This window comes from Haliaeetus albicilla, chromosome 12, assembly GCF_947461875.1.
Source record: "Haliaeetus albicilla chromosome 12, bHalAlb1.1, whole genome shotgun sequence".
Classification (NCBI taxonomy): Eukaryota; Metazoa; Chordata; class Aves; order Accipitriformes; family Accipitridae; genus Haliaeetus; species Haliaeetus albicilla.
The window spans coordinates 14,819,116-14,835,138 of record NC_091494.1 but is presented as its reverse complement, the minus strand read 5'-3'; the positions used below and the strand labels follow the sequence as shown (position 1 = coordinate 14,835,138).

Genomic DNA, 16,023 nt, shown 5'->3' with positions numbered 1-16,023 from the left:
TGGGTGAAATGATCATACTTAGAAGCTTTTCATTTTCCAAAAATAACTAATACCATTTGCCTCAGCATTTATAGTAAGCTGGTGAAGGGAGTATCTTTCTTGCCAAGGCAAAGCTGGAATTTTAAAATGAAGGACAAACACAGCTCAGAAGGTTATGACTCATGACCAACATCATAATTCTGAACTTAAGCACTGTAAATTTCATAACTTCAAACAAAACAAAAAAAAAAAAAGAAAAACACTCTCTTTCAGCTAAACCGTGTGCAATAAGGCTCTCATTTTTAAAATATACAACAGTATTTCACAAAACACCCCTACATAATGCAAACTGTAATTATTTATCTTATACCTTTAGGCAGCCACTCAAGGATAAGTCATTTTTACTGAGCTCTAGACTATAAGGTAGGCAAAGATGGAGGAGGAGTGTGGGAGACAAAAAGGTTGTGGATTTGTTCAAGTATGAAATACCAAAATGAAGAGAGTTCAAGAAAGATGAAATTACATATTCTCATTTGCCTAAATAATGGCAATTAAGACTCATTTGTAATTATTGCAATAGCAGTGAGTTTTAACAAGAGATTGAAAGTGAGCTAAGATGGCAGCTTTAAAAACCACAACAGAGAGCTCTTCTTGAGCATGAGTGGTTTCTGCTAGGTTTTGAAGCCCTACTCTACAATACTACGGTAAGCACAAACTCATACCTAGTAGTGCACTGGAAGTATTTAATGTTTAAATACACAGCCTTTTTAATACACATTTTACAGCTACGAATAATTCACATAATGAAGGGCTGACTTGGTTTTCTTTTTCTCCCCCCTCCCCACTGTGTTATATTACAAATACACTATTACAGTCATCTCTTAGGAGAGATAACTAGTATAATCAAGCAATAGCTTTTTTTTTTTTTTTTTAGCACAGTCACACAAATATACAGTGAGATGATTACATCAATATTACCTGAAACACCACTCTTGATTTTTCCAAGAGGTAAGTTCTCATGTTAGCACCAATGATTCGATACCTCTTATCAAAACCAATCTCAATGTATTTCCCAAAGCGACTGCTGTTGTCATTCCTCGTAGTTTTGGCATTTCCAATAGACTGAAAAAAGAGAATATTGTAAAGGTTAAACAGCTTTTAGAGATTATCAAATCTATTTAATCATCTACATGACTCATAAACACTTAACAACATTAATTTTGTCCTGGTTTCAAAATAATCAAGAATTTAATAAAGAACAATCTCCACCTGGTCAGCAAGTTACACCAAAATATGGTTATTTCATGAACGCAAGATTGGGAGCTGATCTCCCTAGCAATGATTTCACTTCCACATAGTCTAATTTTCCAGGTGAAAATCCTTTTATTGCTCTCTGAAGTCTTCTAAAAGGAATCAAAGAGTCTAACAGAATGCTCACATACACCCAGATTTCTTCTAAGGACTTAATAAAACTATAATAATTATTTCACACTGTATATATTCATATATGTATGTGTACAGATATATGTATAGTACTTGCAACCTCTGTAACTCTACCTATCATAAACCCATAGTCCAGCAAACAGCCCCTATGTCCTGTCCGGCTAACAATTCGTTATTATTACTCTACAATGAACCACATTTCCAAACTACTTCTGCAAATATATCATTATAAGATATTTACTGTGTGCCTAAGTATAACCTAAAAATTAACATGTACAGAATCATGTCATTTGCCTGAAACTGAATCCCTTCCATAGCAGCTTGGTTACCGACTCGGAGACAGTCTTCAATGCTGCCCTATGTGCCTAACTTTCTTAGATTAATTCCATGAAGCTTCATACACAATAAACAATATTCAATGTATTTCCTCTATAATACGTGGTTTTGGGATGCCCAGGGCAAATGATGACTGTGGCTCCTAAACGGTCTTAGTGGATGCCTGCCTCACCTCATCAGCGTTAGGATTCACCCACAACAGGCACTAGCTGGATCTATCAGAATTCAAGGCATGCAAATCGCAACATGCTGAACTTCAAAGAAAAGCATTTTCTCTTCTCAATTAGATCATGTTTTAGACATCATATAGCAACTCACCTTCCAAAAAAATCCTAAAGATATCTCTGTATCAAAAGGAATGGCATTTGGGAGTAATACAGATACAGCACACTGTGTTTTATCATATGCCACTGTGTGTGTGTGTGTGTGTTATCAAGTACCTAACTCCGAAACTAAAGATAACTAAAGAACACAGAGTTGTATGTATGTCCTACTTTCCTAGTTCATGTAGCCATCCATAAGAACTCTGCACTGAAATAAAACTTGGGAAAAACAAATGAGAGTAAATAGCAATGCTGCGTATCGGTGTTCCAAATCTGTAAACAAAAGGCCAGTGAACCAGGAAGGGCTAGCTGGGAACAGCATGGGAAGCAGGGATTAGGCTTTCAGAAACCCCATTACGGCAGCAGCAGCACGCACGCCTGACCGAGCAGATGTCAAAGTGGGCATCAGATGAACAGTTGCTATAAAGGAGGTAAGAACAAATTGCATCTCTGTAGTTCTATGGAATACGGAATTGATTCAAACTGAACGTACTCAAACTGCATTTCTTGTGTTTTAAAATTACTGGTGCTGTGATACGTTTTGTTGTTGTTGGTAGCAATATAATATTACAATATTTTCAGAAACCAGCTATTACTTTGAAAGGTGTTACTTATAAAAATAGTTAAGAAAGTCTTTGGTATTATAAGATTGCTTACCAGAGTACATACTAAGCTGAACAATTAGCATAGCTATACAGGGTAACAAAAGAATGAGAGGCAGGAAATTACATATAAAGATGTGGTTTAAGACTTCACAATTTCTATATCTGCAATATGAAAACTGTATGTAGTCATTGACTAGAAAACTAATTATTCAAATAGTTGCTGGAAATGTATAGTGGTCACTTGATATTACAGAGTATCTAGTAGGCAAAGATGATGTGAAATTCTGACACTCATGATGGTAGCTCATAAAATGCTGATGTTTAGGTTGTCCAAATAGAAATTAAAAAATAAAATTACCTTCTGCTCTTAAGATTTTACAATCATCTTAGCAAATGAGGAGTTTCCTGTTTCTAAAATGAAGTATTCATTTTCTTCCTAATCTACATGGGTTAATTTGTATTTCTGCTGACTTATCAACTGAAGAGTTCGAAACATTAATTTTGCTATCCTAGAGTCTGTCTCAACAGCGCATTTCACAACGCTCATTCTAAAGCTTATTTAAAGTTCAAGTGTTTGAAGTTAAAAGGATAACTTTCATCCAATTATAACAACATTTAAAGTAACTGAAATTTTAGATATACCCAGGTTCATGAAATCATTGTTACCCCTAGAAAATAGAAATAAAGCACCACCATTGTTTTTTACTGGATGAAAAAAGGCATGGATGGAACGTTTATTTCTAGTCCTCAATTAAAACTTCCTTGCTTTGGAAACTAAATCAGACAGTTAGTGGTGAGCTGATGGCCACTGACTGGGAGGTGGGGTCCAAGGACTGAGAGAGAAGGACGTTTGGTTCAGGCTTTGAGACCGAACAGAAGAAGTGGCACAGGGAAACTGCAGACAGTTTGTATTTCACCCATCAAACAAACAGCAAACTGCAGACCCACCCTGCAGAGTCTCCTCCCGTAGCCGTCACTTACCAGACAGGCAGCGAGGACGCGGCCGCCTGCCTGGCCCCAGGTACCACCGCCGCGGTACGCAGGGGAAGGCAGACGAGGCGCTGGGCACCCCCTTGGTCCTGTGAGCCACGCACCGAATCTCAATGTGGCCAAGGATGGTATGACACTTACTGCAAACATTGGAGCAGCGAAAGGAGCACTCTGAGACCAGCTCACACCTGCAAAACTGCCACTGCTCCCCGGGGCCCAGGCTGCTCCCGCCAGGGTAGGTGCAGTTCAAGGCAAGGCTCAGCTTCCCGCGCTTCCTCCCGTAACTGGACATTCGGATCCCTCAACAGCAGAGCCCACTGCCACTCATGGCACAGCTTGTTTTATCCCACAAAACAGTTTCAAAACACCACACAGCACCACAAACCAGGCACAATTACCTTGTGACAGAACACACACAACTGTGACGGGGCAGCTATAGTTTGAGTATCATGAACTCCTCAGGCCAGGAGGAAAGAAGCAATAAAACATAGTTAATTTTTAAAAATACCTGAGAAACAAAACAACGGCAGCATTTTGCATTTCACACTTCACTGCACACAGTCCATTTACTCATGTCTGTCCACTAATACTTCACGCTATTGCATAGAGATGCTAAACATCTACCAAGGTATCAGCTGTCCTAAGTGTTTTCTTAGGTTGTCCACAGGCACGCGCATGTGCATGCTTATGGACGCTGCTACTTCTCTCAAGGAATTCCCCCAAGACTTTCTCTCCGATGAATCATTTAACATAGTTCCTTAACTTCAGCTACAACTCGAACCTACACACGTAGGCAAAGACACAAAAAACAATTCAGATGAGCCTAAGAAATGTGTTCTGCTTGGCCACGACATCAGAATTACAGCATCTAGTGAGCTTCCCAGAGAATAAAGATCCTGAGGCAGAAGGGAACTGCACATGTTATCTCACAGTCTAAAGCCAGCACCTATGCTCCCACACCGACAGCTTTGGGACTTGACTACAGTTAGCTATGCTAATTTCCAGACCTGAAACTTTAGTCTGAGCTAACTATAACAAATTTATACCTTCTCTTCTGTTTTTCCCCTCTGAAAGAAACTGTGTGCATCTCATGTAACTTTGCTTTCGCAGTCTATCTTCCCTAATCACATTTCCTAAAATTGAACATTAGCTTTACTCAACAACTCTCTTCACTTCAAAGTATAATCTACCTGCCCCCACTATGTGATGGGGTACATGTTCAGTGGGTAAAACCAGAAGTTTTAATCCTCTTCGGAATTTTACACAAAAACGGTCTTCTGCACTTGCATTTGGCAAGTGGTGTGGGAACTACCAGTGTTACAAAGCTGAATAGATTTAAAGCAGTATTCATACAAAAATTACTTTGTTATGTGAAATGCATTAACAATACCGAAACATTACCTCCCATCTTCTCTCAATCTTTCGTAAATACTACCCAAAATGATGCCTAAAGCACCTCCTGGTAAATGGATTAAAACCAAAATTTTAAAATATATTTATTCTAGGTTCTTTGATCCTTAAAAAAAAAAGTATGGATTGCTCTCTCTTTTGCATGTTTATATTAGCCCCAGAATAATAACTGCAGCTGGAGGGCGGGGGTTAGTGCGGTAGCTCTCTTACCTCCATGATGGGGTTGGAGGCCAAGACTTTCTCCTCAACATTGGCTTCACTGGCAGACCCACTGACCGTGGCAAAGTACCTCATGGCATACTTAGCAGAGACGGTCTTTCCAGCTCCAGATTCCCCACTGACAATGATTGACTGATTTCGCTCATCTCTGAAACACAAAGACGTGTTAATTACCAGCTGTTCTCTCAAGGACACTTGTCCCCAACTTGGCAACAACCCTTCCACCATAAATGTTAGCAATAGAGCAATAACGTAAACGCACGTGGCACAAACAAGGCTGTTAGTGACCAAGCTGCCCGAATGGCTGACTGGACTGCCTGCGCCCGGGATGCTCAGACAGGATTGATGCTGCTGCGACAGTCCAGCCAGCCAGCAGAGCTGCTCTAGAGAACCTGGCTACAGTAAAGTACCCGTTACCACTATTCTCTACGTGCTTCTGCAGCTACTTCTAGCCAGAGTCTGTGGTACAGTGCTCCACTAAATTATCAGCGCTCGTTAGTAAAGATCATTAATGCCATCTTACAGACAGAGAAATCAACAGCAGAGCCAGCAACAGAAACCTTTCGTCCTTCTGATCTAATCACCAGCTTTTCCCAGAATTGTTCTGAATCTGAAAAATTCAAGCAGGGCTGTTCAGGACACAGATAGCAGCTCTGGAGTGAAGACAATCCCTTTGTCGTAAAGTAATTTCTTCTCATTTAAAAAAAATAATCTCCATTTGCTACTAAAACAATTTCATCTCAAAGAGGGCTCAATCCATAAACTCCAACTGTATGACTAATAAACACACTACAAAATAATAAGGATAGAAATTAGCATTTATATAGCCTGAATCTTTTAAAATACAGACTATGCATGCTTTATACGGTATTTTATATTTCCAAAGCAAAAGAAGTTAAAATGAATTAGACTTCAAAATACTCCTATGAGCTGAGTGAGCTTAACTCTATCTTACATACTGGAAAGCAGAGAAAGAAGGAATAAAATTTTACCCCAAAGCTTTACAGAGCTGGAGCTGGAACACAGAAAGTATAGCCGAGCCCCAGACCAGGCTGCACCTACAGCACAGTGACTGAATGAAATTTCAGGCACGCACATGTTCAGGCAGCACATATACAGTCTGCATGGCCTCCAAACGCCTGCTGAGGCCCTCAGTAAATGCTATGCAAGGGAAGCAAAGAAATATGCACAGAAAAACTATTTGTGGTTTCTGTAGCCTAAAGGTCCTCCAGAAGATCTGGGATTCTGTTTCTGAGATGGTAAAAAAAAAAGCTGCTGCTGAAATTACGAGGCTAAATTACAGACCACGTTGTTACTCTCAAGCTGTTACCTATCTTCCAAAACCATCGCCAAGCCCCCAGATAAGAGCACAGCTCCAGTGCGTACTTCGTGTTGCACAAAGACGTAGGCTAAAGGAGCCTCTGGTTACGTTGCGCATCTCCGGGACAGCCAAGGTGGGATTCACTTAACCGAATAAAGGCATCGGTTGAAGCAGATTTTCCACATTTTGGTAAAGGAAATAAGTTGAAATGGCTGATTTGAGTGCTGATTTAAATTTAATAGGAAAGCGTTAAGAAGATCAAAGCAACCTAATTTTATGTTCTCAACTTCCATTTAACACATGCGATAGGTGCGAATGACTACAGCACAGTTCACACATTCACATACACCAAGCTGTCAGTCTCAGGGGGGAGGTTGTGGGAAAGCGTAACTATTCAGCTTGATACCGGGTTGTGTGTTGTCCAGGTTACAAGGACTGAACCGCCAGAGATCCCAGCCTTGGCCACAGCAAAATGAAAACACCCGCCGATGAGACCTCTTGTTACAGTGGGCATCAAGGCTGCTGCGCACGCTCCTCAGGGAGGTCTGTGGTGCCTGGGATGGCTTGCAGTAGCGATGAAGATTTCCAGCTGGGGAAGGAAGAAGACACGCTCTTGCTTCTTCCCCGTTCCCCCTCCCACAGTCCACCGGTGGTGGACAGACGTGCACAAGGGACAGCCCGTAGCAATGCACATCAGGCAGTGGTGTGAGTTATATGGATGCTCACGGTCAAGAAGAGCAGCGGAAGGACGTGGGAGAGGTCCAACCAAATGCATAAGACCTAGGCTTAAATGGGACAACCGACAACAAACAACTTTCCTCTCACACAGACAGTTCCTGCAGCGAGTCAAAAACAGAGAACAATTTCTTCATAGGACTGGCATAGAACTGCTCTCTCTCTTATTCCTCCTGCGCTCTTTCAAATAGGAAAAAAAACCCCAACCAACCCATGCCATTCTAAAATATGAAACTTCTGGTCTGATTTCAGGAGCTGCCTAACACAGGAGATGGACAACAACATAACAAGCTTTTCATTTGTAGATCACCACCTCTTTTTCATGTATTAAATATCATTAAATATATGAAGACTCGGGAAGCTCAAGTCCTACAAAATGCAGCCTCTCATGATTAAGCTTATTTTTAGCTTAGTTCCCAAAGTACAAAAGGCTCTCAGAAAACAAAGTAATGCAACCTCAGCACTACAGAGTTCTGGCAAAACTGTTAACAAAAAACTAACCTCTGTTGCCAAGAGAGGAACACTGAAATAAAGGTGTCTCATTCTAACTGTCACATCCCTGAAGGACATGTGTGAAAGCATGGAAAGCGCACGCTGGTTTTGCAGTCCCTCGTCCCTCCTTGGGAGCTGAGGAGCGGTAGGAAGCACTAGGCTCTTCAGAGCACTGCAGAGGAGGGACCTCCATGTTTTCAAAGACAGTAATGAAAAGATGAGGTTGAAATAATCTCTCTAAGAATAACCTTGCTAATTAGCCTAGAGTTTCCTTCCCCCACGTCATAAGATACGATTGCTGCCATCTCTTCTGCAATGAGTATGTGTGTTTGCAGCAGCTACGGCAACCGTGAGAAACAAAGGGCTCACTCATGGTCTGCAGTGGAGTCCTCTCGCATCGCCCTGCCAGCGCTCCATCCACGCTCAGACCCGCTCTTGTCTTCAAAAGTACATTAGTCCATTGTTTTGCTTTAACACACTGGAGTGGCCATCCTCTAGCATATTATTCTTTCTGCTTTTTGGCAGAGAGAAAGGAAAACACAACAAAACACCCAAGATCACACTCGACATTTGAAGGAGGAGAAAGGACAGCATAACACAACACCCCAAACACAACAGCGGCAGGGGATGAGCAGTTACTGCCACAGAGCCAGGGAAGACTTGGCATATAGATGTCCTACCGCAGGCAGCAAGATACTTAAAGTCTTTCAAAAACGAGGGTGAGGTAGTCCTGCCAGGCACCTCTGTCAGCTCAGCAGAGGGTTCTTTCATGTCATTAAACTTTAAAGAAACAAAATGTGGTGAGAATTATTTTTAATGGTTTGGTAAAAGCAATGGTCCCTCTAAAATATAACCTCTGCTTCTGCCAAATCAAAATTTCATAATCAGGCTGCATTGAAAACAAAACAAAGTAACAAAAAGCAAACCAAAACAAAGGAAAAAATTCCCAGAAAACACAAGTAAAAACACCCTGAGTTCTTTCTCAGGTATAAATAACACCTTTGGAGTTATTTTTAGTTAAATCATTAGCCCTCAACCTTTGACCTGACATTTTGAGCACTCAACATGTCACCAGTCAGAAAGAAAAGCTATAATTAAAACTTTCACCCAATGAAACAAGTAAGTAGGGCAACAGCATTATGTGTGACACCACTTTGCAGCCTGATGCCACAATCCATTATCTATGCAATACGTCATCTTCTTGGAGCTTTTTCTCTGAATAAAGCACATAATTAGATGATTTTAAAATTAAGATTACTTCTGAATGGAGGGAACATTTTAATGATGCTTTTACAAAGACAAATGAGGGAAAGCAAGCTGTGAGACAAGAAGGTGGAGGAGTCCTCTTTCGCCCAAAGGTGGATAAGGATTGCATCCTAGGATACAGAACTACATTGTAGTGATAAGATACTAAGCCAAATTATCTTGAAAAGAGGTGTTTAACCCCTGCAGACTGAAACAGATTGACTGGGAGCAGTTTACCATTCATGGAAACACAAAGTATTATGTTCAGGCATCAATCAGGATCACATTCAGCTTTTGCCATTTCTGAAAAGTGCAGAAGAATAAAGGAATGACAAAACCAAAATAAAACTTCAGTTTTAAGATGACAGGCCCAAGCATTTCACAAGCTGAAATGTGAAATGATAGGCTGAGATTGCTTGCAGCAGCAGGGGACTTGATTCAGAAATCTTCCATATCCATTCTCTCAGAACTATACTTTAAGAGTCATGTGAGGGTAACAGCTAGTTCTTGTCAAATAAAAGAACAGTAACACACTATGGAATAAATAATCGATAATTTAAAATAATGTTATCTATCACAAAAATAATGCTGATGTCTAATTTTGAAAGGTAATATTCAGATGCTGTATCCAAGCCATACACAACTCCACTCCTTACAACAAGTAACGGCCATAGAATGAGCAATAAATGTCACTAATTTTTCATATCATAATTCCAGTAAAGGACAGAAACAGATTTGTACTTAGGCTGGTAAATTTTAAAGACAATTTTGCTTCACCTACAAAATTCTGTTGACAGGCAGTATGTTTATGAGGAAACTCTCTGACAGAGTGCCAAAACAGAATAGATGTAGACTTACCTAACTCCTGGAAGCTTGAGATTACAACCTACATTCCAGCAGGGTTTGTTTTCTGCTTTGAAAAACCACTGCAAATTCAACACTGAAGATGGCTTCTGCTCAAAGGAGGTTCAGCACTGGGGGAAAAAAGAGTGCTACGAACTGACTTGAGATACCTTACACACAGAAAAGGGTTTTGCAGAATACGAATGAAATGACAATGCACAAGAAACCAGAAAGTGCTTTAAAAAAAATAATCTTGTTTTCAAGATGTGATAAAAACCCCTTTGTTGAGGATGTGCATATATCTTAATGCAGTACTTTTAATAGCATTGGCTACTACTAACTTTAAATTCTATATTTCATAGAAATCTAAGGGAGATGCTTTCAGAAGGGCTCAGAATGAAGGAAACACTACTCCCATGAGGTCACAGCTGTCAGCCGCAGTGGAAGCAAGAGCAAGACTGTCACTGGGCACCTTCCATGTGTACAGAGTACTGCAACAACACTGACTAATCATTGACAGCTGTCATTATCTAAGGCAGCTTTAAACTATTTCAGTTGACCAATGGAAAAATTAAGGCAAAAAAGAAAAAACAGTGCAAGAAATGAAACATTAAATTTACTAACATTAAATGCAGAGTTGTCAATTTTCAAACAATTTTTATTCCTTAAGATCACTACACCCACTTAAGCTGGTTTCCTCAAAAACCAAAACAGCTTACTGCATCACAGTCATTATTTCCACAGCAAACTGTCCAAACAGATCAGGATAATCAAGACATATAGACTGAAAAATCCCTACAGATATCTGTTTACCTTCTTCCTCTATACCAATATAAAATCCCTCTCTGAAGCAGGAACACTAAAACAGTTAAAAACCTATCCATCAATAAGCATTTCGAAGGGGATTAAAGAAGCCCAGAGCTATTCAATTTGATCATCAAAGCACAACATTGTTTTTGTGGGTTTTTTGCTTCCTATGACTGATGCATTAGATGTATCACTTGATCTTGTCTTTCAGACTCCTGACTCCACAGCAAATAATGTCAGAGATGTATATAAGCACACACACCACAAAAACATCAGCCTAGGAAAACAAATAAAAGGAACACACAATTATCGACATCAACCTCAATACTCCTATCAATCCATTCATACCCAAGCCACCAGCACCTCTACCTGGCAAAAGTGTATCATTAACAGCTGATTTTAAAAGATTCTGATATGGACTTTGAACTGCTTGCCTGTCGATGAACTACTTCAAAGTTGAGTTGTCTCAATGCCACATAACATAGATGAGATTGGCAGAAAAGACCAGAGTGATATATCCTTAATATAAAATGAAGAGACCAAATAACAGGGCAATTTGATGAGAACAGGAGTAATTACTTTGCCTTTGATCCTAAATCTTCTGCGTTTCTTAACCCTGAGGACACTGCCAAGGTGCTGATGTTTTTAAGGAAGCTTCTTGTCAGGGTGGTTTGAAGGCCACCACCTTCAGGACATCTTCTCCCCTCACTGCTCCAGTGCTAAGAGGTTCAATTAAATTTAATGCCTTTTTTTTGTGCAGTCGCTACTGGTTTCTTTTCTTCTTTTGGAATAACAGGTTTAGGTTATGGCAAAGGGCACCAACCCCATGGCATATGACAGTTTCATTTTTTATTTAAATCCAAACAGCACAAACTGCTGCTAAAGGTCTGATCCTGTGATTTCAAACATTGAAATCTCCTACTGCTTCAATGCAAGAACAAGAACATAATAAATATCTTTTATTTAACCTAGCAGCGACAGTCTGGTCTGCTTTATCTCACTGCTGTTCCTCTACTGCAGTTCTGTGGTAATAAGGTAGACTTGTAAGCCTGAAATTGCTTTACGTTTTCAAAACAGCGAATTTTGAATGATCAAAGAACCTGACACAAACTCCCAGGGAAGGAACCTGTGACTCAGGGAATGTTTGCGATAGATCCTGTTCTCAGCATACACACATAATTACCACTAACATCAGCATGCGTCGTGCCCATCAGAGACAGAAAAGGAACTTAGTGATATGCCATCCTACAGCTGAATTACAGCAGCAGGAAAACCAACTCAAGAAAATAACTTAACAGCTAATGACATTGTCGAAAGGTCAGATAGGATTCATCCTGAAATGCCAGCATGTTTGAAGTCTTGCTGTACTTCCATTAGCTGCAGCTACTTTGAGAGCCATAGGATTAACCAGGGGCCAACACAAACTTAAGTGACATGTTTTACACCCTACATCATAAAGCAGATTTTGAAACTATGCAAGGATACACATGCATACATGCAGCTGACATGATTAAGTGTCTCCAGCAATGCAAACATAACTCTGACCTAAGTAAGCATCCTATTTTTTGCAATCAATCTCTCTGCATCCCCATTGCATATTTGTGACAGCATATGACCAAAATAACCTGCAGTATCTACAGTCTAAACATTCACACATCTTTGTATCTGAGAGCATGACTAAACAAATCTGTTTAATAAAGATCAGTTCCCCCCCATGAGGCAGCTGTAACAAAAACAAGAGCACAAAAATTTTACCAAATAGCTTCCTCATTGATAAGATGAAATAAAGGAAGTTTACACAATGGGCTGAAAATAAGCAATGCGGAAGTGCTAAATATCATTGTAACTGCTTTATCAATATTCCCAAATAACTTAAGTATTGATGTTATAGAAATAGAGAAATACATTTAATACTCCACCCATTCCAAACAGCTTATTCAGTCTTGGAATAATTACCAACGGAAAAGATTTTAAACTCCTTTCTTGTGAAATCCATCAGCTTTCACCAGGTATCAATACAAAGTTAAGAGTTCTCTGTAGTATCGAATGTTTTGTGAGCTTCACAGAAAGCAGCTTGATTAACTTAACAACAAATTTAGGAAGCGACTTCCCAGCTGCAGAAGGCCAGCCCCAGTAGGCGAAAGGGAGCACTGTCTTCAAGGGACTGGGCATCTTCCAACATAGGAAAGAGGATGCATAGCAGACGAATGCAGGGAAAAGACTAAAGCAACAGGAGGACAAATCCATGGTATAAGATGAAATGATAAGGTTTTGCACAACTCATCTGAAGGCTCACTAAATAGGTCTGACTTCAATAGATGTTGAAATAAATAGAGTGTTTCCTAAAAATACCAGTGATCGTAAACTTGAAGCCAAAATACGTCCATATTTTTTTTTCCTGGAACACTCTTTTTTCAGCACGAAATGTGGTTTGGGAGAGCTAGGAGGATTTTTTCTGCAGAGCTCACCAGCCTGTGCTCTTCCCAACGCCTGCCCTCCCCAGCCCCCTGTCAGGGTAGGTCCCACGTTCACTCTTTGGCAGTCGTGCTCCACTTCGGTGTGACGCTTCCATTGTTACAGTTTTTTGCTTTTCTAAAAGACCCGAAACTGCTTTTTACACTTACCCTAAAATGAAAGGCAGCTCTAAACCACCCCCCAGCCCTGGAAGGTTTAACACGAGTCAGTGCAATATATTTAGCTTCACCTTTGCCTAAGTGCGGTGTTGTGTGGCAGCAAACACGGCTGTGCATGTTTGGCAGCACTTGTTCAGCGCAAAGGCCTTTGAAATTCAGCCCAGGGTGTGCAGCATCTGTTAGGAGCCATTATAAAAACTGGCAACTCTACAAACCCAGGATTTGCTTTTCAAATAGAAGTCATTGGACTGTTCAATAAGTAAATAAATAAGAATTCATTCGGCAGTTTTCTAATGCCCTCGGACTGATCGAGAACAGCAGCAGCCAGGTCTGGGCAGCCTTCCCAGCACCTCTCCCATCAAGGGCAGGAGGCAACATCTTGCCCTTCGTCAACCTTCTGAACAAACTATTTTAATCACAAAGTTCTCTGCAGCCCTAAGTAAGTTCCGTTAGCCCCTGTTTCTGGATTTGGCTCTCAGCCTCCTTACCATGGGAAAGCACCCCGTTTTGTCCTCTTACTTGCCAACTGCTTCCTGCAGCCCATGTAACACAAGCACGTCTTTCCATTCCCTTTACGGAGCTGCTGAGCCCCTTTCCCTGGGAGGTCACCTTCCTCTGGAGAAGTCTCCCTTGCAACCAGGCAGCACCGATAAATGCCAGCCCAGTGCTCTACCTTCACCTGTATCGCAGGAAATCCCTTTTCCCTCATTTTTAAAGTTTCCTTCTTGCAGTGCTCCTCTGCGCAGCGGGCACAGCCCCTCCTTCCCCGTGGAGCTACATCATCCTGGCGTTCCCCCCGCCGAAGCCTCCAAATTCACTTGCATTGGCACATCCCAAAAGGTGCGGCCTGACACAGATAATTATTTTTTCCACCCTCAAAGGGCTGTTGTGTGGATTAACAAGGTAACTTTTGTAAAACACCCAGAATGTGTAAAGTGCTATGTAGGCGCTAAGGATTATTATTAGAGACTAAAGTGCTTTGAACTATTCTGTGGCGATGTGATGGGGTGGCGGGGGTGGGGAAAAAAAAAAGAAAAAGTGAGTTACTAGTGCTATGCCCCAGGAGCAAGCATCACTTCTTGTGCAGAAAAGCCAGCCAGCCACATTTCTTGGTCTGTTCCACCTGCACACCCTGTACCTGTCAGTTTATTTTGACTATCTGGATCTAACATGCTCTGACCTGACACATCCTGGTCTTCACAGATGCCACTCGTTAACAATTCAGAGAATTGTTCAGCTGCACTTTGAGCCACAACAATTGCTCTCAACTAAGCGCTAAATTAATTCTTTGTAAAATCATTCATTTTTAATAGGCATGAAACACTAGTCCAACAAACCATGCTCTTTAACCACATTTCTAAATATATTTCCAGTATAACTGGTTTTTTAAGCCTAACAGCATTTCTCACTGACATCTTCCTTAGTTGCTGGAGAAAAAGAGGATGTTCTGAGCACAGGACCGGGGGCTGGAAGTTCAGCGCCTGGGGCCAGCTCTGGCCTGATCCAGGCATGGTCACAGCATACCATCTCTGCCTTACTTGTCTCCTATACAAGCAGAAACTGATATACCCTTATTAGAGGAGACGCTGGTGAATGCTTGTAGAGTGCCTGGAACACATGAAGCTTTCCGTGAAAGCAAACGTTATTATACAATATACATTACCTGGCACAGAGACCCCTTAATGCTGCAGGAAGTGAAGGCATACAAAGTACAGCATGTTAATTTTTGTACATTGAAAACATACTAGCTTTGGGAGAATGTTACCGGGAAACCCATTTAACAGCTGCACTATCAATTACATAGTCTATTCTCACATATTTTATTGTCAAGCTGGTGTGATCAAGTCAGCAGACACTGGATCAGGATTTTTGATTCAGGAGCTCTATGCCCTGCTTTTGCCGCCTTGGTAAACTCGCCAAAGTTGCTCTCCCACTCCCCATGCCTGTTTCAACTTACAAAATGGAAATAACGATACTGATCTCTTCTGTAGAGGACTTCGAGATCTGCTCACGGGAAGTGCCAAACAAAGGTGAAATATTACTATTACACAAAACCTGAATTCTCTTGAGTGTTCTGGCTGCAAACTCAGCCACTCTGAAACACCTCAAGTTCTTAAGCATCTTTTGGTCCTCTTCAACAACAGCTTGGTAAAAACGTTCTGCAATACTCTCAAAACCAGCAGGTGTATTTTGGGGTTTTTTTTAAACTAGCAAATTGCACCACTTGCCATTTTAATTGTACCCAGGAAACACAGCTCTTGACTGTAAAAATGGCAAAAGGTGAAAAGATAATGAATTGACGGTAACATCTCTCGACACATACAAATGAAGAAAACCGAGGTCAGCACATGCTGCAAAATCATGACAGATTGCACTCCAGAGGAGCACAAAGATGAGCCAGCACTATGAAACTGATTTATCTAGGGATTAGTCAGAGGTCACTCCTGCAATAGTTTAGGAAAGCTCATTGCTTAGCTACCAGCAGGACACCTCACATGAACTTTATCTTCCAGCTACGACCATATTTAACCCTTTTGTTGCCTAAAAATAATCACTGCTGAGACAAGTAGGTCCCTGATGTTACGTCGAGTACCCCGTCTGCTGTCTTGTACCCGCAACATCACAAAATGTCAGACCCAAAG

General features: G+C 40.9%; 1 protein-coding gene across 4 annotated transcripts in view; it reads right to left on the bottom strand.

Annotated features, from left to right (window-relative positions):
* MYO5A (myosin VA) overlaps positions 1 to 16,023 on the bottom strand; it is a 105,409-nt gene that overhangs the window by 56,671 nt on the left and 32,715 nt on the right. For all 4 annotated transcript variants that reach the window (XM_069798223.1, XM_069798224.1, XM_069798225.1 and 1 more), the window contains exons 5-6: positions 5,297 to 5,453; positions 958 to 1,101 (exon numbers count right to left, since the gene is read on the bottom strand). In XM_069798223.1, coding sequence (XP_069654324.1) covers positions 958 to 1,101; positions 5,297 to 5,453 — 301 coding nt within the window. The remainder of the gene's footprint in view (positions 1 to 957; positions 1,102 to 5,296; positions 5,454 to 16,023) is intronic.